Raw genomic sequence first — 21,738 nt, 5'->3', positions numbered from 1 at the left:
AACATTTTCACAGCAACCCAAAACGCAAATAATAGCACAAGACTCACAAATCAGAGAGACGTTTGGAGCTGCGCCACGGAAAACAAAAAAGTTAATTGCCACCCTATATATGAAGCACTTTGCTGGCGTACTCCCACCCTCTGCCTGTCTAGATTTCACCTCTGAGAGTAGACACTTCAGGCTTGTAATGTCAACAACCCACAGGCCCTCCTGCCTCTTCTGAGGCCGACATCCCTGTGGGCTTATTCATGGCCGCTGTGTCGCCCCTGACAGAGGTGGTATTGTTCAAACATACCAGGAACATCTGGGCCTCGTGTAAATCAAAAAAATGATTCTCTTTATTGCTGCTATGTGAAAACATTTTCAAATGTTCCCCCCCAAAAAAAATCAATCAGGGTTTCTCCTCGCTCGTGTTCAACTGAGGTCACCCTGCAGTTGAGCATCAGAATGCTTCACACCAAAGTGTCGGGGGTTTTAAGCTTCCTCGCCGTTTTACAACTCGGCTACAGCTGTGTTATTAAGTCCAATTCTGATCCATTTTGGTCTCCCTGTATTTTTCTGCTCAACTCCATGTTCCGTGCCTCTGCTAATTGCAGACTGCAGAGCCGCAGAGAGCTTTTTCAGCTCCTCCGGGGAACGCAAAAGCAAGGGAGAGGAACGGATCCAGCTCGAGCAGTGACTCAGCTTTAAAGGGTCTTATTAATTCACCTTCTCCACTGTGCCACTTTTTTTTTTTTTTGTGAGCCAACATGCATTTCATTACCACCTGTGGTTGCCAGTAGTAATGACGGGGAACGTAATTATACAAATCTGAGTTGGACTCGTTTGCAGCTCTCCGGAGATATCATTTTCAAATTCAACTTGACATTATTGCTCTTCGAGAGCACATAAAATGGCTTCCTCTTCAATTTGAAACTGCCCTCTGAGTCCTTGTCTCACCCTCCTGTGATGTTTCGGTTGATTGAGAGGCTGCACCTCTTGTTGAACTCTGCACAGTGATCTGCATTTGAAATGTATTCAAATATTGTGTCTCCAGAGACCTTGGTGCCCAGTGAGCAGTTTCTCTGGTCGGTCCCTGCTTTCCTCACACGAGAAGCCGGCCTGGCAGCATCTGTTTCAGGGCGACTTGGTTGCGGGGTTGGAGGGAAGGGTCAGGGAGGGATCAGAGGCCTGTCACTCTGATTTCCTCTCATCCTGCTTCTTCAGAGCATACCAGTCCGCTTTTTTTAAAACCCAGAGCTGTCAGTTGCCATAGTTTTTATTCAGCAAGATTTATCAGCATATCCTGTAAAGTTTCCCTTGAAGCTGCAGTTAAAGATTGCAATGTAAATGCCCCTTAAAACACTACTAGCTTTGCTGGGATGGGTTTAATTATGGCGAAGCGTGTGTGTATATATGTATGTCTGAAAGTTTTTTTTGTTGTTGCTCAAAATGAAAAATCCAAACTGACCATTTCCTAATGACTATGAGTTTCCCGATTAATCTTTCGTGGTTTGGTAAAAGCTTCTTTCACCACTTGGCTTAGAGTTGCATTCACAAAATCATTTATTTAATGGAGCCGTCACAGAGTCTGGATTTGTCCAAATTATTGAATTACAACCTCTGGGACCACAATCCAAACTATTTGATGTAAGAAAAGTTTTGGAATGAGGACACGGCAAAGTCAATTATATAATAAGTGGGGAATTTTTGTATTATTTCATTAATACGGAAAGATCCGGTGTTGAGGCTTTGGTCAACATATGGTCTGGAGCCTTAATATTAGTTGAATCAAAGCAGCTGCAGCCATGTTGAAATTACCTGCTTGTGTGAGCATGCGGCCACCTCCGGAGACAGCTTACTGTCGGCAGATGGACGTGTCCCTCCTGCTGCCAGCCTTTTTCCTCCCTTCAAACTCAGACGTCTGCAGCTTTGCCCCGCTGCACAATCGACCCGGCTGTCGTTTATATTTTTTTTTACTAAGTGGTCCCCCTGTCTTGTTTTTCAGGTGGGACGAGAGCAGCTCCATCAGCAGCGGGCTCAGCGACGGTGAAGGTGATGGCTCGGAGAACCTCAGTTCAGAGGAGTTCAACGTCAGCTCCTCCCTCAACTCCCTCCCGAGCACGCCGCTGGGATCCAGACGCAGCTCCTCCGTTATGGTGAGCTGAAATACTGTAACAGCGTTTGGCTTCCCTTCCATCTTTTTTTGTGAAAGCCCAAGACCTTCTACTCTGTGATTTCGGTTGTGTTGTGTGTTAAATGTGAGTCCTTTTGTTTTGACAAGGCCACAAAAAAAGGCAGCGCAGACCTCATCTGTCATTAAAATGAAGCTCAAGAGAATCTCGGGCTGCGACAATGTAATCCATCTTTACTGCAATTCTCTGTTTTAAATGTACACGTGAACTTTGTGAAGGTTGTTACACTGGGCCTCAATGCCTTTTTTCACTGAAAAATGTGTTCTGCTTATTGTTACTTGTATGATTGACCTGCACTGTGCAGTATGAGGTATGTGCAGGGTTTCACACTAGAAGTCTGTTATTTCTTTTAGGTTCATCGGAAGGTGGAAAGTTTCTCACTGCGCCCCTAAAACTTTAACACACGCATGTTAATAGTTAGATTTTGTCACATACAGTATACGTTTTCATCCTGAATTGTGCAATAAAGGAAACGAGTAAGAGACGTTAACAAGCTAAATTAACTTTTTTGTCGGGGGGGAAAAAACATGTCGGACACAAATGATAACTTGGAACATGACTGGAGGGAATATTTAAATAGATCAAACTTGTTTTGTGTTCACCTTTAAGAGAAAGGGAAGAGGTTTCTACCTTTTACACAGGTACACATTTTGTCTTTTTGCTTACTTACAAAATGCTCACTTGGGAGAAATGAACATTAGTGGTACTCAACGAGCCATCTGCCACTTTGTATTATACTAATAGGGTGCCAAGAAGCACCATGCCCAATTTTGCCACCTCCTCAACACACCACATGATACTTTTTCTATTACAGTATAGCTGTCTCCAACTGGACAGTCTTTTATTATAAGGATAAAGGCTGAAGCAATCCTCAAATGTTTTGGCATTATTCTAATGTTGATTTATCTCTGAAAGTGTTAAATCCACACACACTTTTCTTTTGGGTGGGAGGTTGTTTTCTTTCCTTTGTCCTCCTCTGTGGCTTTCTTCAATCTGCTCTCGGCATATCGCTCCGTCTCTCCCTGCTTCCCGCTGGAATGCAGCCGAGATGAAACAAAGATTACAGAGAGCAGTCAGTTCCACCGATAACACAGACCGCGTCTGATGGCTACCCGCACTGTGCCTCTTGCCTTCCCCTCTCCGCAGCTTCGCACTGACGCAGAGAAGCGCTCCCTGGTGGAGAGCGGACTGTCGTGGTACAGCGAGGATGGCAAAGCCGTCCACAAGCTCGACAGCTGCAGCTACGAGACGGGGAGTCTCAAGACGGAGGCCCCGAGCAAGTGGAGGAAGAAGCCTCCGAGCCTCGGGGAAGAGTCGGGGTGTAAAGGAGAACTGAGGAAGCCTCAGAGCTTGGGTCAACCAGGTAGTTTCAAGAAGGGCCGTAATCCTCCCATAGGCGTGACCTCACCCATCACCCACACCTCTCAGAGCACTTTGAAAGTCGCAGGTGAGATCTAATGTCTTTCCATCAGCCTGCTCTCTTCTCCGCTATTCCTCTTAATTTTCGTATATCTCTGCTGCTTTTAGCTGGTTTTAACGGCTAAATCTATGTCATCCATTATCTCTTTGTGTGCTGTATCCAGATGTAAAACAGCCTGTGTTTAGAGCAGGCGAGGCGGATGTCTGCTTGGTGTCAAGATGAATGCAGGAGTGTACCCCTTAGCGTGAGCCAGGTTTTGATTTGTAGCGCAGTATACGAAAGGAAAAAAATGCACCATTAAATCTGTCTTTAAAAAAAAAAGAAAAGTCCGCTTTGAGCCCAGAGCCACGTTTCTGCTATTATCTCAGAGAAAAGCCGGTTACTTAGCGTACATTCCTGCAGAGACGCTGTGTCTGCCATCTGCAGCAAACTACATTTATTTAATCCCCAACAAAAAGTGCCACGATTGAAATTTAGTTCCAAAACCAACATTTCCACGGCTCAATATTAGCTTTAAACATAAGTTATTAACATTAAGTCTGATTGTGTTTATGCTGACTGCAGTTTAGTAGGGGAAAAAAATCCCTTTTATTGAATCTCTGTTGCTACATATTTGCCTGCTCTGTGCTTTTACTTTAGTGATCCAGACAGATCTGATTTGATTGAATATTTCACTTGGATAGGTCTCAAGTTATTTTAGTTTAATTGAGCATATGAACCTTTTAAGTCAGTCACTTGGTGAGTCACATTTGACAACACATGCACATCCGCTCTCTAAGTAAATACAGATGTTTTTTTCATCTCAACTGTAATGGCTGGAAGGATATATACATTTGCTTTTATGTGAAATGATTTATAATTGATGTATGCTCCAGTCATTCAAGTGGGGTTCTTTTTTGTTTGCCCAAGTTTACTGATTCATCTGTCTGTCCGGTCATCATTTATCCGTCTGCTTTGGAGTATCTTATCCTTGTCGGAGTCAAACATTCTTGCTCATCCTCATTTAAAGACAATTATTATTGACATTGCCATATTGTTGTTATTTAACTATGACATATCTTTCTTCATGTAGCACCTAAAGGTGAGAAGCCCCTGGATAAATCCAGGATTTCCCTCAAAACTGCTGGTCTGCAACGGTCTCGTTCAGATGCTGGAAGGGATCAACTCGGAGAGCACCGCAAGCCCCCGTCAGGTTTAGTTAAACCCACAGCCGGCGCCTCCTTTGGCTACAAGAGGCCACCAACAGCCACCGGTACCGCCACTGTGATGACAGCAGGGGGCGCCACCATCTCCAGTGGCTCTGCTACTGTGGGGAAAACCCCCAGGTCTTCTGGCATCCCGATGAAGCCTGTGGGAGGAGGGACGCCCTCGGGTCGAAAGAACAGTTTCGATGCCAGCAGCGAGCAGAGCTTCCTGGGGCCAAACGCCCGAAACAGCATTCAGTACCGCAGCCTACCTCGACCGGCCAAATCCAGCACGTTCAGTGTGATCGGTCGCTCTGGGCCTCGGCCCATGAGCGGTACCATTGACCCCAGTCTGTTGACTCTGAAACCCGTGCCCATGTCCTCCACGGGCCCCCGGATTAAAGAGCCCGGTAGCTGCGGCGGTAAGATGTCCAATCGAACGAGCACAGGCCCGGTGAACATGACGGACCGAGAGAAGGAGAAGGAGAGAGCCAAGGCCAAGGCTGACCTAGACTGTGGTTCTCTGAAAGGAGAGACTCTGTGCACAGGGGAGTCCACGATGAAGCTTCACGGCCTGAGACGGACCAGCAGCAGCAAATACCCCGAACTGTCCTCGCCCACCACACCAAGGTGTCTCATATAAATATGACTTTAAAGGGTTTCACTCGGCTTAGGTATCAAGCCATGCCGGTAAAGGAACTGTGGCTTTATATGCTGCCACCTAATACAACACCACAGTACAATGAAAGTAAATTACATTTCAGTTGTGGCGCCGACAGAATCTGAAACCATAAACAACATTCTGGAGCTTTATCTCTTTCCACAAACAGTGTCCCAGTTACTTACTGTTAGCTCACCAACAGTTTAGCTCAATGGGAACATTGTTTCCTTGGATTTATTTTACTGTTGAATTGTAATGCCAGGAATCTTAGAGACAGATGCGGCAAAATATACGGCAAATAACCACAATTATCTACATGGCTCGATACGGCTGGTGATGGAGTCAGAAAATAAACAGAAATGAATACACATCATGCACTTCATTTCTGTATTATAACGTCTTTTTTTACACCTGATTCCTAGGATGCTGAACACTAAGTCTCTGGGTCGTCCACCCAGCTTGGCTCACCTGGACAAGGTCAACTTCAACAGTCTGGATTCCTGCGTGACCCTCCAGGACCTCCCGCCCAAAGTCCCCCCTTACACCAAGCTGCAGGACCTGGCTGGTTCCCACACTTCGTCCCGCCTCACCATGAGCCCAGCGCCTGTGCTCCATATCGATTCCCCTGGCTCCTACACCAGTGAAAGCCTGAGTCTCTGCGGATCACCCCTGCTCTACCCCAAGCTGTCTGGCATGCACCGCAGCATGGAGTCCCTGCCGCTCCAGATGAGCGTGCCTTCCAGTGCCAGGTTTGTCAGAACTGAGATGCATGACAAGGATGAAAGGTGTACGGGAACCTGGGGAGCCGGCAGCAGGACGTCCCTCAACCTCACAGATAGGTAAGTAATATCTAACATTGATGTATCAAACGTGTGCAGTAAATACAAAATATACATATATATACATTTTTCCATCTTCTTATGAAACAATACTGGTAGAGAGAACTGCATTTATCCGTGTGCGAAACCACTGTTTCACTGTTAAGACATCCAACTTTGGGTTATACGGTTCTTGGCAGCAGACATACCAGCCAACCATGTTTTATGTGTCTTTTCCGGGAACGGAAAACTCGGAGGTGTCATTTAAAAGATGGAGGGCTGGATCCATTGGGAAAAAAAGTGTGTCTGTCAAGGTGGAGATGGTCAGAAGTAGTTCCTGCCAAAATAAAAAAAAGTACTTTTTGGCAATCCCTCGCTGTGTGTCACCCAGTAAGCCCAGTTAGCCATATGGGGAAGACAGACAAAAAGGATTAGAAGAGAAACCCTTGAGCTGTTTTTCTGTGAAAAAACTTAAAATGTAAAAATGAATGATAGTGTTAGTGTCGGAGAAACCTATCATCTTTATAAGAAGTATTCCCAATGACTATTTAATCTCTATTATCAATGTTGTATTCTCTTCTTCACAGCTTGCAAACAGACAGAAATACCTTGCCGAAGAAAGGCTTAGAGTACGTCATAACAATTACAGCCCAAGCATCTTTCTCACACTCTGATGTGTCTTCATTGTTTGAAGTTTAAAAAAAATGAATTTTCTTTTCTCAGACGCTATGGCTCAAGCCTGTCAGACAGTGACGGCAAAACGGGAAGACGCCACTCCCACAACATAGTGAACATGGCCGAGAGCGAAAGCCCCCCCCAGCTGCCGTCTCCCACCCGCTCGCTCCTCCTCCCCTCCTCCGGCAAGGCTCCTCTCACCAACGTGGGTGAGTCTGCTCGCTCCATTTGGCTGCCAAGTTCTAAAAAAACACCACGCCTTGAAACTAATGAGACTTGAGGTCTTTGATAAGCCATCAGTCTAACCGTTGATTATTATTATTGCGGGCAGCGATATTAAGTTCCCACTGAGAGGAATGTCCAGCATAGACTTTACAGTTCGGAAAATGCTGTTGATAATACATCAAGTCATCTCGATAAAGTGATTATCAAAATGATCATGGTATCAGATGGGACTGTGACTATAGTATATTATATTAGATGTGAATATTACAGTCTCTGCTCTCATATAGTCTCGAGTTAAAGTCAGAATTATGCTGGAGATGGAGGCAACATAGGGTCATGTCAGGCTATAATTATCTCTTTGACTGTTGTGGAGCCGTAGTGTTTCCTTTCACCGAGTCATCAGAATAAGCGTGCTATGCCTCAATATGTTTGTGCGAGTGAGAGAGAGAGTTGTCATACAGAACTGCATCCTACGGACTTATCTGTGCCACTCACTGTCTTTCCAAACATCTCTCTTGTGTGATAGTTGCCCCAATTTCCAGCGGCACCCCGAGGATATCGCGCTCCAACAGCATAGGACCACCCAGTGAGTCGGCCTGCGATCTCTATGGCTCCTCCCCCCTGGGCAGCAGCATGTCCCTGGCCGACCGGCCAAAAAGCATGATGCGGTGTGGGTCTTTCCGGGAACCAGGGGATGATGGTGAGCTTGCTCCGCGGGGCCCCCTGCAGGGGAGTCGCCCAACGTGGCCTCAAATGAAACAAAGCTGTCCACTCGTACAGCACGCAATCTGTTCAGGAAAATGCCAGAAGGACATTTGTTTTCATGAAGGAAAGCAGGGAGTCCTGGTGCATTCTTTTAGATTAATAGTGAGTTATGTAGTGAGGACTGAAAGGCATAATCTGTGGTCCAAATGTAAACGAACGAGGAGTCTCTCCATTAATTCAAACCTGCTTTCACTGTCAGATAACTTGCAGGCTTTTTAAAAGACTTTCTAGCTCAAACTCCAAGTTCTTAATGTATTTCGATGCGATAGCAAAAGTTCGTTTACATCAGATCCTAACTCATGTCAGGGTGAATGTGCTTGTCATTGATATGTTCTTAATTAGCTGACTGAGTTTGAGATATTACATTATCTTAAGGGTTGTCAGTAATAGAAACGATGTAAATCGTGATCCCGCTTTAGTCTTTTATTCGTGTCTGGGGATAGCAGGGATTAGTAAATAGTTTATTTTAATATGAAGTAAAATCCCTCCCTTTTCTGTTTCAGTGCATGGCTCCGTGCTCTCGTTGGCGTCCAACGCTTCATCCAACCATTCCTCGGTGAGTAGATGCAACCAATATGTACAGAATAATGGTCCTTTTGCTGGTGGTCAGTGCTTTGTGACTTGCGTCCTGTCTTCAGGAAGCAAAGTGATCATTTAAGACAGCTTGTAGAGAATCATTTAGATTTCTGACTGATTTGTGGAAACTGACTCTCACTGACTTTCAACATGCAGGAAAACCTTGCGTGCATTCTATTAAGTGACCTTGAATCCTTCCCTAGTTGGTTACTCACCCTTTAGGGACCTGGTACTGCATTCTGTGATTGGACAGCTCTCCGCTGCTACGTCCACGTTTCTGTTTCAGCATTACCGTCTATATAAAAGTTCAGCTATGTCCCCTTTTCCCTGTGGATGAGTATCATCACTGCCCCGAAAGTTAACACTCTCCCTTATCCCTCTTTATTGTTCATTTGCTTTCACCATGCCTTCTTTAGAATGAGGAAAGGATGCAAGGGGAGGTAAGGCCAACGTGCCATTACTCTTCAACTCACATTGTGTCTTTTCTCTGCATCGTCTGTCAGTCATTTCCTGTTGAGCCGGGTCCATTCACCAGATAATGCTATCAGAGCTCAGTGAAGTCCACGCCGCTCATAACTCTGTTCATTTCGTTTTATCTCTAATATTCTTTATCATTTAGCACGACCTGCTAACATTTAATAAATGCATTCTCAGACCTCATCAAATTCCCAGTGCATGATAAAAGTGGTAAAAAAAATAAATAATCTGTCATTCATTGATCCATTTTTCATCGGTTTGGAGCGTATTTACCACTATCAATTTGGTTTCCTTCATATATATATATATATATATATATATATATATATATATATATTTATATATATATATATATATATATATATATATTTATATATATATATATATATATATATATATTTTTTTTTTTTTTTTAACATATCAAATTTTAACACATTCAGTTCAGCACATTGTCCATACTGCCGGAGCTTACTTTTCAATTTGTCCACAGCAAATCCGCAAGTTGAGGCGAGAGCTGGAGTCTTCCCAGGAAAAGGTTGCCGACTTGACCCTGCAGCTTACTGCCAATGTATGTATGATTTATTAAAAAAAAATGTAGATACCCTTTTGGCATCTTTTTGGAAGATATTTAGTTTGTGTTGGAAGCTTGCAAGATCTTTTATCAGTGTGATCAATCCAAAATGTAAATTATACCTTCGCTAGGTCACTGAGTTTGTAACCCACAACCAACTGCAATACAGAAACCCCATTTAACAGGTGTATCTAGTATCTGCCCTGCATTTCTGTGAGGGTGAGATGTGGGAAAGATACGGTGTGAATCCGTGCTCGCATAGGAAAAGGAGCATCGCTGTGGATGACTCTAGATGCCGAGGCATAACTCTGGCCTCGATGCTGCTCACAAGGAGCAAGGACATCATAACACATCCGACCCGACACTTGAATGATATCTTGGAGCATTTTATACCTTTATTGGATAGCTGATAGTAGGAGGATGAGGATGATAGGAGACGGAGGGGGAAAAGTCCCCAGTTTAGTGGTTCATGTTTACTCCCGAACCAGCAGGTCCCTTTGGTCTTCCAGAAGGCATGGCATATTTTCAGTTCTCTCGCTGCCACTCGCATCTTTCCACTGCTGCGATAATCCTTCAGTTCTGTAACCTTGATACTCTCACAGTGTCACCCCGCAGCTTCTAGATGCTTAAGCCTGGCTGTTTCCATCACATTCAACTTTTACTTTCACACCACCTCTCCACTGATCCCGATCAAATAGACAACAAGTATGAACTACAGTCCTCTATGGAGCATTTTACCCACTGCCGTTGCTTAACCTGGGTCTTACACTGAGTGAGTGTATGCAGCCTACCTGGATGTGTGTGTGTGTGTGTGTGTGTGTTTCTTTCTGTATATGTTTTTGCTGTTTTAAGGAATTTAAGCCCACGCCTAACGCCACTGTGCCTCTCTTTTACGTTCTCGGACGTATTGACTGCTGGACTTGCTGCTTCCCCCAACCTGCCTCCCGCTGACCCGCACCTTTGGATGCTGGGTGGAGCAGCTGGGCCAGGTTTGTTGGACTGTTGCTTCCAGAGCGCTCTCTGACGCTTCTGCATGATTCTGAGTGGACGGCAAGCAGCCGAGATCTGACATCTCTGTTGGGCTCGCTGTGTCACAACTAAACCTCATCACCTCCCTTGAAGCATGTTGACATGTTGGCAACTAATTGTTATTTTCTGTGTACTTATATTTGGCATATTTGCTTGATAAATTCTCAAAACGATCATCAATATTATTGTCTATTCATTTTCTGTCAATCCGCTAATTAATTAACCAACTAATTTTATCAGCACCGATTTCGGATTATTCCTGATTTGAAGGCCAATAAGATTCCGCAAATATTAACCTTTGGGGTCAATAACATTCACACAGATTCATGGGGTAGCAGAGTATTCAATTATTAAATAGATGTGACCACAAAGAAATACATAAGCAAGATACCAACAAAAATAAATTAAAGGGGATGACCCAGACCAACCACACAGCTGTCGGACCCGGGCCATCTCTCAAACCAGACGAAGAAACTAAACCCAACAAAACTAAAGCTGCCAAAGGAGGATTATCTGACACAACATTCAAGCAAAACATCATGTAGAATAGGTCACAACGTCTTAACAAGTTAATTACGATGGCGTCAGCCACGGACTTTAGAAGATTTCTAATCGGCCACGCAGTCATCAGCCAAAATTGTGTGAGATATCCCGGCCTAAAGGTCAAACATGCTACATGAGGTTAACGAGGTTTGTCACGCCCTGCTCTCCCTCACCACCACCGCCCTAACGTCCTCTTTCATCCCTGACATCATCCTCAGCTGTCCACTGCTCCATCCCCTCCCTCCTCTCCCAGCAGACGGAGAAATCCATTTGCTTGATGTGCTGTGAGCGTGTGAGGCTGCAGAGTGATTCGATGCAGCCGGTGACTCATACCTGTCTGCTGTCTCAACCCACTCTCTCTGTCTCTCTCTCTTTCTTCCTCCTACCTCCGTGTCCTCCTCTAAAGGCTAATCTGGTGGCAGCATTTGAACAGAGTTTGGCGCTGATGACGGCCCGCCTGCAGACCCTGTCGGTCTCCTCGGACCAGAAGGTATTTGTCACTGTTGACTGTTAAACCATCTGAGACATGTGTGACAGTTTACATTTAATTATATATGAAAACAAATCCTTGGCACAAACAAGCAATGAATATCATTCAAAAGACACAATGGTGTTACTACATCATCAATGAATACATGATGATAAACTTTTGGCCCAATTATCATTCAACAGAATCGACTATAAAGCGCTATTACATTCTGTCAGTGAAAGAGGTGACATTGTTGTTTTGGAAATGAGTTGTGGGTCAAACTTTACTTTATTTACTTTACTCTCGCACGATTTTCCATATTGTCCCTAGACACTCAACACTCATCCTAGTTGAACGCCGATGTGATTATTTTGTTACCGGTATATATTTAACCTTTATTTAGCCAAGATAATCCCATTTAGATTCTAAATCCCATTTACAAGTGTAAAGAAGTTGCACACAAGCACCGCATGAAAACACAGATAAAAGACATTTTCACATAAAAAGATGCGGCAGACTTACAAACCAGCAAAGTGCATCAATCATGCTGAATAAATAATCCATCTCACATGTTGCATAATCCTTTGTTTGGAAGAATGTTGGCTCAGTGACTTTATGTTTACACAGATTGATATGTTCCGCCTTCAGGAATCTGAGCTCACTGAGCTCAAGGACACCATCGAGGTTCTGAGGGTTAAAAACACAGAGGCCCAAGAAATCATTCACGGGGCTCTCAGTACTCCTCCGGACATCGAACCTAAAGGTACAGAATATTCTGGGGATGTAAAAACAAAATAAAAAATGCATACATGCATGCAAAGTTGAAGGTATGGAATTTCAAAAGCTTCCCTCTCATGAATCAATGTGCTCTCTTTTCTGCTGGTATTCAGAACTGCAGATCAATCGGCAGAACTCGTCCGAAAGCATCTCCAGCCTCACCAGCAACACCAGCCACACCAGCCACTCGAGTATCGGTAGTCTTAAAGAGCAGGAGGCCAAGAAGAAGAAGAAGAAGAGCTGGGTGAGAACACGCAGGCAGGATCTAGACGTCGCGCTGGTTAAGAAATATTGCTGTGTGTGTGTGTGTCTGAGTCACTGCTCAGCATACTGCACCGTGTGGTGAGACCAAATACATTCAAAGAATTATTTTTGCAGTGGTTTACGAATCAGTTGTTTCCTTCAGCTCCATAGTGAAAGGTATGGAAGCTATCAAATCGTTTTTTGGTATTGAATTGAACAGTTCAGCGTGTCTGGGTTTTTAATTGGTCAGGTATCTCAGAAATGTCAAATTCATTCAACTTAAACAAATCCAGTGATGGTCTTTAATTAGCCACACGTTATACAATTTCAAGATTTAAAGCGTTTTATTTTTTTGTCCCATGTTCGTCCCGAACAATATAGGCAAAAAAATACAATATGCTAAAAAGGCTGGGTGTAAAATAAAGAATAACAACTAGAATACAAATAAAGACAAATATATACACATATATATAAATGTATATAAGGAAATTATGGCTATTATAATTTTCTATTATATTTGATACAAAAAAAGAAATCAATCAGCTGCAGCTCTGGGTTTTTTTTCCTGCATGTGTGTGTGTCTCTCTCGTCCTATCTTGTTCCAAGTCTGTTATTAAGTATGACTCTGGTCTTTCCTTCATGCTGCCCTGCTTTTTATTTTAGGTCTTTGAGGTGAGTGATGTTGCCACAGTAAATATATCCCTCCTCCAGCCTGCATGCACGTTATGAGTCATACTTGTGAAACGTTTTAAAACTCTGTCGTCTGCGTCTTTTTAATCTTAAAACACATAAACACTTTCGTTTATAGCATATTTGATCATATTAAACAGTTCTGTTAAATTGCAGAATCAGGCTCTGTGTGCTTTATGTGTTGTAATACTGAATACGTCAAACTGTTCAATGAAGATAAATACCACTGTTGTAGAAACTTTGAATGGAAATGTTTCTCAGAAACTGTATTTTGCTTCACGCATCTCAAGTATGAACAAAATGTATATATACACGTTTTGTTGTATTCATTTCAATTCCTTCTGAACATTAAAACCAAGTGAGAGTTGAGCTTTTATGACTGTCCACTGTTTAAAAAGAATGATACAAATAGATTATACTAGGTGGCATCATAAATAATGAATAAAAACATGCATACCAGAAGGATAATGGGTGTGGATGACAACTATCAGTGGAAAACATGGCATATCTGATAAAAGCAGCTCACACAAGTGCTTTCAAGAATTGCTTGACAAGTGTATTCTACTCTGGTGTAGTTTTTAGACCCATCATTTGTTTCAGTCCCATGTTTCTTCTTTGTACAGCTACGCAGCTCCTTCAACAAGGCCTTTAGCAAGAAGGGCTCCAAGCCGGCTGGGCCGTATGCTGACATCGAGGAAATTTCCACCCCAGAATCCTCTGCACCATCCTCCCCTCGAGTCCACCACATTGGGAACAAGCCTCCATTGTCAATGAAATCCTCGGCATCATCATCAGGGTAAACCTCCCCCCGCAGGGATCTCTGAAACTAGACGGCCCACCAGCAGATACTTAGAATTGTGACATTGATGACATAAGAATGCATTCGATTGCATTACCAAAAAATGTACGTGAATTACAAGACGCTATGTGGTCTGCACTTATGTTGCTGTATCTATGTTTGAAATCGGTCCAGTATTTAGGGAGAATGCTGCGAGAAAAACATTTTATTTCTCTGTACGGTCATTTCCATAATGACATTTAACACATGCTAACAATCTGAGCACTTTTAGTGGGCGTACATTGCGGGTGCGCAATTGCTCGATATGATTACATCACAGTCTGTTTAGCGACTGCCTTCTGCAGCTTTAGCCCTCATTTCTGGACCAATGTCAAAAAAAATTTGAAAACAAGGTCCAGGTTGAGATTGACCAAAGTTATCCTTTAATTTAACATTTGCAATGTTTCAAGTAGCTCTCTGTCTTATGCTCCTTGCCACTTCCTCACATCTCTAATGTTGTCTTATTTGAACTGAACATCTGCAGGCTCTGTGAAGAAGATGAGGAGGGTGATGATAAGGTTGTAACAGAACTGCGTACAGAGCTGTGGGAGAAGGAGCGCAAACTGACAGACGTCCGCCTGGAGGCTCTGAGCTCCGCCCATCAGCTGGAGCAGCTGCAGGACGCCATGACCAACATGCAGGTATGTGTGATACGCTCCTTTTGATTATTTCTATTCAGAGCCTTTCATAAACACATTAAGGATTATTGATGGAATTGACTTCCCCTTACTTCTGTGATTTTGTCCGCATAGTCAACAGTGGAGAACCTGAAGGCTGAGAACGACCATCTGAAGACAGGTACCCTGTCCCCGTGTCCATCTCCCGGACCCTCCAGCTCCGTCTCCCAGTCCTCGGGTCTCACTGCTCTGGGAAGCTCGTCCCCTCGACAGTCCGTAGCCATGCACATGCCCAAGAGCTACAGCAGAGGGCCGAGTGAGGGCAGCAGCTCAGGTACGGTTGACAAGGCGTCAGAATGGTGTCGCCAGTGTGGAATACATGGAGGCATAGCACTTAGATTAAATGTGACTTGCACATGATTAAAAATGAATTAACGGTGAATACTTTCTGGTGTGGTGACTTGCAGATACGTATTACTGAAGCTGTCAGAGAGCTTTTCCAAAGCACTTACTTAATAATTGGATGAAACTTTCTGTGAAAATGATACAATAAATGAAATAACAAATCATGTATGTACTGTACATGTGCACCATCTACAAGTAAAAAAAACGACGATTAAATGTAAAATCATATTGTTTAAATATTATCCCCTGCTTGTGTTTGTAAGGTCAGATACACATTTAATGTATAATATCTGCTCCATAGAAGTTTTTTGAAAGTTTTTTTTTCTCACAGTTTACAAATGTGCACATAAATGCACCACTACAAACTGCACACAATGTCCTTGTTATATTATATTTTTTATATTCAACTTTTTTTTGTCTTTACTCCTCGGCAGACGTCTTCTTTGCAGATTCTCTGAGTCTTTCCTCACAGAGGGATGACCACCGTGTTCGGGTGGTGATTTGTGTTGCAGATTTACACGTCTTCAAAGACGTAAGCATGTTTGACGTTTGTCACCTTTCCTCCTTCAGAAACATAAATCATAAACATGATTTTAAATCTCCTGTTTGCTGCACTTTGCATCGACAGGAGGTCAAACAGCAGGACTTCTTCGTCGGCACCGTCAGGGTAAATGGCAGGATGGACTGGCCCATGCTGGACTCAGCAGTCAGCCAGGCTTTCAAGGTGAGTCCCCTTCTTCTGGCAACTTTGCCCACTATGACAGGCCCAAGAACTGAATGTACAGTTTGCAACGAGCACCTTTCAGCTGCTGTCGTATTAAATTTAGCAAGCTGTTCTTCAAAGAGTTCCACGACTGCACACTTGATGGAAACTATGATGCCGAAACACCTTAGAGAATCACGCGGAAGTCCTTAATTTATGAAAAAGCACAATCTTAATGAAAGGTATTTTAATTTAGATTGTCCAGGTCACACCTCTGACAGGTGTTGGCACTGAAACATCACCAGGGGCTATATCAAATCACATTAGATCCTACTCAAACTGATATAATAGAATATAATAATTCTCTTTTTTTTATTCCAGGTGTACATAGCCAAGGTGGACCCCACTTCTAGTCTGGGCCTGTCGACAGACTCCGTCTACAGTTACAGTATGGGCCACATCAAGAGGGTGCTGGGAGGAGAATCTCCAGAGACACAGCCCTCTCGCTGCATGTCCCGAGGCCCCAGTAGCATCACCGTGGCCCTGAAAGGTCAGTGGAGAAATGTGGCTTGTAAAATCATATTAGGTTTAAGATTGGAGATGGATTATCTGTACCTGGTGATAAAATAAAAACAACACAGAGAAAGGCACACATGATAAAAGTTTTTTTTTTAAAGAAACACGCTTAACCACACATTTATAATAAATTGCATATAAATACAAGAGTAAAAGGTGAACACATTAAGTAAAAAAAGTCCAAATCTTAGTGGAAAGAAAGAAAGCAGAGAGAAACAGGCATGACTGGAGTTATGCTGATGCATGGCTGGGAGTATGAAACATTTATATCTTTCTTGCTAATGGTGTCTCGGGTGGAATCCAGAGGGCAGGAATTTAAATTCTAAGTGCGGGGGAGGCTGTCACAGATAATGGATTCTGCCTTCCTTAACTGTTTATTGTACAGTTCAGATAGATTTCTCGGCTGAGTGCCAATCATTTTTCTGCTTTCTGCACTTCAGCAACTAAATGAAAAGGTGAAATAAATGAAAAGGTGAAGACTGACTCAATAAAATAAATATAAAACAACGTCCTTTAGGAACCTGTCAACCTCGAACTTGGCTAGCTTCCTTTTCCTTTTTCTTGTTACCTCTCGTCAACCAGAATTTGGGTTGATGAAATAAACGTCCTCATGCAAGTACACAGTAGAGCCTGTTGGAGTCAGTCCAGCTTCCATTTTCAAAAGTCCATCTTTTCAAACCACAAATCTTCAAGTGAAAGCTGTGTCCACATGCATATACGATACATTGAGAGAAACGTAGCCAGGTTTCCTGTGTCAATCATCATTAGCTTTTGAGAAGTGTTTATCTGACGAGTTTAACTGTCTAATCCGAGTCCCAGCTGGGTGCAAGTCCTCATGCCTGTCTGTTTATCAGACTAAATTTGGACTTGTTTAGTTCAGTGTTGCTTATTTTAATTTACAACTCTTCTTTACGTCCGACGTGCATTCAGTTACATTTAACTGGAAGCTGTCCTCATCACTGACCAAAACAAGACTCAATGACCCCCCAGCTGGCAGCTGATGAACTCATCGGTCCAACAACATAATGTTTTGTTTCTTCGGAAATAGCCAAATACCTGCATGCCACGCATACAAGCTTAACATTGTCATCAAGAGTACAGCTGTGTGTGACTTGTAGACATTATACTTCCACAACAGCAGTGTTTTTGTTTGGGAGTTGCACATATGCGGAGCCCATCAGTGATTCCACACCGGAGCTTACAGGTTCTGGTTTAATGGATTGCTAGTCCTTGATAGACCTTTTGCATTCAGGAATGCAGGGAGCGAAGTGGAGCCGCAGCGGCCCAGACAGGTCTCTGGGTAACTTGATCTCAGTGCAGCCAGGCCCAGCTGGTCCACCAGCCTCAGACACTCGGGCCCCTGAGATGCTAAGGCGGAGCATTGGACTCCTGGGCACTTGATGCAAAGTTATTTTCAGAGCAAAATGCTTGTACTCCATGTTACTTCTAAAGGACACGCAAGGGGATTTAAATATGTTTTCTTGCCCAAGCTCCTCCTGTTTCTAATGTTGATTATTTTTGGGTCAGATATTAACAGAATAAAAAAAAGAGACAGATGAGCCGGCGGCAAGCAGCCAACAGTGAGAATAACTTAAGTTCATCACCAATCAACACAGTACATTATCCCTTTTCTTTACTGTATTCAGGTCTGAAGGAGAAGTGTGTGGACAGCCTGGTATTCGAAACCCTCATTCCCAAACCCATGATGCAACACTACATCAGTCTGCTGCTCAAACACCGCCGTCTCATCCTGTCTGGGCCGAGCGGGACGGGCAAGAGCTACCTCGCGTCCCGGCTGGCCGAGTACCTGGTGGACCGCAGCGCCCGCGAAGTCACCGACGGCATCGTGGTCACTTTCAACATGCACCGCCAGTCATGCAAGGTGACAGAAAGGGACGGCTCGCATTACTTGGCGCGTCACGTCTGTCATTTTCCTGTCATTACAGGCTCTCTTTCTTTCACACTTTTGTCCTCAGGATCTGCAGCTTTATCTTTCCAACCTGGCCAATCAAATCGATCGGGAAACCAGCACGTCGGAAGTACCGCTCGTCGTTATTCTGGATGATATTCACGGGCCCGCTTCCATCAGCGAACTGGTCAATGGTGCTCTCACCTGCAAATATCATAAATGGTAAGCTCCACATAGCTACAAGAGTATTTATGTGATATTTAATGTCAGAGGGAATGTAATGTAATACATATTCAATGTGACCTTAACTATAATGTGTTTTTTGTTACTCAGCCCCTACATTATTGGAACAAGCAATCAACCAGTGAAGATGATTGCGAACCACGGCCTCCATCTCAGCTTCAGGTTGGTGAAGGGAATGGTTGTGGAAGTATTTTCTTCTCCTGCAGGATCGTCTTGAATGTTCGGGCTGAATGTGTCCTGATTACATTGATGTTATATTTGAAGCTCTCTGTGGAGTAAACAAGTCAATACAATTAAAAGGCATCTTAAAGCAGGTCAATAGTAAACTGTGAGGTAATGAGTTTATATGTGAGCTGATATACAGCATGATTTAATACAGTTCGATTTCACTCAGCACTGTGAATACCAATAATGGTAGACAGAGTTTACTTTGTTATTATTGAGACTCAGTGAGTCATACAATATAAACTGTAATACCTGTAAAGAAAGAAAAAACAAAATTTATTTAGCTGCTTTTATTCTGAAGTTTGGCAAGAAATACAAACATATCACTGTTATCTGCACTTGAGATTAGTCAACCAACATTTTTGCCGACTGCTGAAATTAGGAAAAAGAAAATCCTTAAACAGAAACTCAAATAAATTAGTTTACTCTGAAAACGTTAAAGTAACAACGTTTTGGCATATCAACCTTATTATGAGGTGGTTTTAATGATTCTTTCACATTGATGAGGTAAGAGGATATAGCCACGTGAAATGAAACAAGACCAAAATAAGAACTCAGGAATTATTATTTATGATTTTGGTGGTTTAATTGGGTTTTCTGAGGAAAAATTTAGAAAGTATCATTTGCAGAGCTCAATCCATTAGTCAACCAGTAACTTAAACTGTTAACTCAATGATCTAATGTCGATTTGGATAAAAGGGATAATGACAAAAGCTGATCCTAGATGTGGCTGAAGAAATGGCCCACTGATGTGCCTTTCATCCTCTTAGGATGGTGACCTTCTCCAACAATGTGGAGCCAGCCAACGGTTTCCTGGTGCGCTACTTGCACAGGAAGCTGATGGAGTCGGAGGACGAGAAAAACTTGACCAACGAGGACCTGATCAGGGTCTTAGACTGGGTGCCCAAACTGTGGTATCAGCTGCACGCCTTCCTAGAGAAGCACAGCACATCGGACTTCCTCATTGGTATGAGGCACACTCTCATCAGGACCAGCCATGACTTCAAGGCTGAAGAAAGCTGTTTTTTTTAAATCTTCTTCTTTCCCTTCCCGTGTCTCCTCAGGCCCCTGCTTTTTCCTGTCGTGTCCTGTCACGGTGGAGGAGTTTCGATCGTGGTTCATTGACCTTTGGAATCACTCTATCATTCCTTACCTGCAAGAGGGGGCCAAGGACGGCATCAAGGTGAGAAACCAACCGAGAGACCATCTAGTGCATGTGGTTCTTCCTTTAAGAAGTGCTGGTGGCCTCCCCTTTCACAGGAAATATTGTGCTCTAATTTTACCGTCCTGGTATGTTGTGACACTTCAGGTCCACGGCCAGAAGGCGGTGTGGGAGGACCCAGTGGAGTGGGTGCGGGGCACCCTGCCTTGGCCTTCTGCCCAGGAAGACCAGGCGAAGCTGTTCCACTTGCCTCCCCCCAGCATTGGCTCCAGCAGCCCCGGTCAGCCCTGCGAGGAGAGGCCTCACAAGGAGACTCCGCCCAGCTCCATGGAATCTGATCCACTGGTAAGACAGCACTTGGTGATCTTTTCTGAGAATTAACGCTTTGTGAAATACTTGAAACTGAAACGGATCTTTTAGTATTGCTGATTTCTCGACTCTCTCTTCTTTGTTTTAGATGGCAATGCTTTTGAAACTTCAAGAGGCTGCCAATTACATTGAATCCCCAGACAAAGAAGACCCTAGTCTGCCTAAACTTTGAACACAAAGCTGACACTTAACAAATAGCACTTCAACTTTTATGTTTTTTGTCCACTGTGATGATGCAGTACTCATTCAGGAACAAATTATCCCTAAGGGTATATAGTGTGATTTAAACCATCATTCCCATAGGTTAGGAGTATAACTAGGTCATTGCAACATACATACAGTATTTTCAAAATACAGTATTTTCAAAAGACTATATTCTATTATTTTATTGTGTATTTGACTGGATGACATTCCCTTTTAGTTTAGATTCCTTTACCATCACGTTAGCGCTCAGTACTCTTAGATCGGTGCTAAAAGATCACTGTCATCTCAGCACCTCAGACTTCAGGTGATTTCTGCAACAGCACACATGCATCATGGGATATGGAGTGCTTGTCAACGGGAGCTGTTCTCAATTATGGTGACTCATTTTGGAAAAGAGTATGACAGCATGACAGATGCTACTATTCATTGCAAAGTTCTTTGGTACATATCTACTGTATAAGTCGTTCAAGGCCAAATCTTATACATATGCAATCCTGAACTTTACGACCTGAGCAGGTGAAACATACAATGCCTTAAGAACAAAGACGTAAATGTCATCTCAACTTCAGCAGAGAACACTGGTGCTTTCATCGATATCACCACAGCTGCGACGTCAGGAGTTATTTCTTCAGCTCGCAACATTATTTATTTTAATTCATCGTCATCTTTTTTTTTTTACAATATAACATTATAAAATATGATATAATCAATTATCAGTATATGTTTTCACATACGTCTTCTTTATCATTTTTTATGGCTTATAAGTAAAAAAAGTTAACTTGCTGTCATACTCTTTTGCATAAAAAAACAACCAATTTATGAGTGATGCGAGTTCATCACTTAATGTAGTTTCATGACCTGCTTTATGTGTCACCAAGTGTCACCAATGTTGCCGTATATATCAGGTATTAGATATTACCCAGGGATAATATAACATAACAAACACCCTCTGATTTAACAGATTGAACAAATGCTATTGGAATCCTTTACAGATTTTTTTTTTTTCAAAAACATTTATCTAGGAAAGTGTACATTTGTTTCAGGTCTTTCGCCCCAGATTCAGAGTAGCTACTGTATATATTATGTACATGCAATCAGGCTACATCACAGCTATTTCATCGATATTAGTTGGTGCAAATATCTAATATACTGAACCAAATACTGTACTTTTATCATGCATATTGACTGTC

At 43.0% G+C, this 21,738-nt stretch overlaps 1 protein-coding gene across 1 annotated transcript in view; it reads left to right on the top strand.

Annotated features, from left to right (window-relative positions):
* nav1b (neuron navigator 1b) overlaps positions 1–20,529 on the top strand; it is a 41,675-nt gene extending 21,146 nt beyond the window's left edge. Inside the window, exons 4-30 of the mRNA XM_079217851.1 lie at positions 1,988–2,138; positions 3,321–3,621; positions 4,667–5,408; positions 5,862–6,278; positions 6,845–6,886; positions 6,981–7,141; positions 7,684–7,857; positions 8,426–8,478; positions 8,915–8,938; positions 9,466–9,543; positions 11,525–11,608; positions 12,236–12,350; positions 12,478–12,608; positions 13,271–13,279; positions 13,921–14,093; positions 14,620–14,776; positions 14,888–15,086; positions 15,607–15,689; positions 15,786–15,881; positions 16,242–16,410; positions 18,083–18,318; positions 18,413–18,567; positions 18,679–18,750; positions 19,584–19,780; positions 19,878–19,996; positions 20,123–20,320; positions 20,433–20,529. Coding sequence (XP_079073977.1) covers positions 1,988–2,138; positions 3,321–3,621; positions 4,667–5,408; positions 5,862–6,278; positions 6,845–6,886; positions 6,981–7,141; positions 7,684–7,857; positions 8,426–8,478; positions 8,915–8,938; positions 9,466–9,543; positions 11,525–11,608; positions 12,236–12,350; positions 12,478–12,608; positions 13,271–13,279; positions 13,921–14,093; positions 14,620–14,776; positions 14,888–15,086; positions 15,607–15,689; positions 15,786–15,881; positions 16,242–16,410; positions 18,083–18,318; positions 18,413–18,567; positions 18,679–18,750; positions 19,584–19,780; positions 19,878–19,996; positions 20,123–20,320; positions 20,433–20,516 — 4,420 coding nt within the window. The 3' untranslated portion in view covers positions 20,517–20,529. The remainder of the gene's footprint in view (positions 1–1,987; positions 2,139–3,320; positions 3,622–4,666; positions 5,409–5,861; positions 6,279–6,844; positions 6,887–6,980; positions 7,142–7,683; positions 7,858–8,425; positions 8,479–8,914; positions 8,939–9,465; positions 9,544–11,524; positions 11,609–12,235; positions 12,351–12,477; positions 12,609–13,270; positions 13,280–13,920; positions 14,094–14,619; positions 14,777–14,887; positions 15,087–15,606; positions 15,690–15,785; positions 15,882–16,241; positions 16,411–18,082; positions 18,319–18,412; positions 18,568–18,678; positions 18,751–19,583; positions 19,781–19,877; positions 19,997–20,122; positions 20,321–20,432) is intronic.
* The last annotated feature ends 1,209 nt before the right edge of the window (positions 20,530–21,738 follow it).

Source organism: Taurulus bubalis, assembly GCF_910589615.1.
Source record: "Taurulus bubalis genome assembly, chromosome: 5".
NCBI classification, from domain to species: Eukaryota; Metazoa; Chordata; class Actinopteri; order Perciformes; family Cottidae; genus Taurulus; species Taurulus bubalis.
The sequence above is the reverse complement of the archived record's forward strand: the minus strand, read 5'-3'. Positions and strand labels throughout refer to the sequence as shown.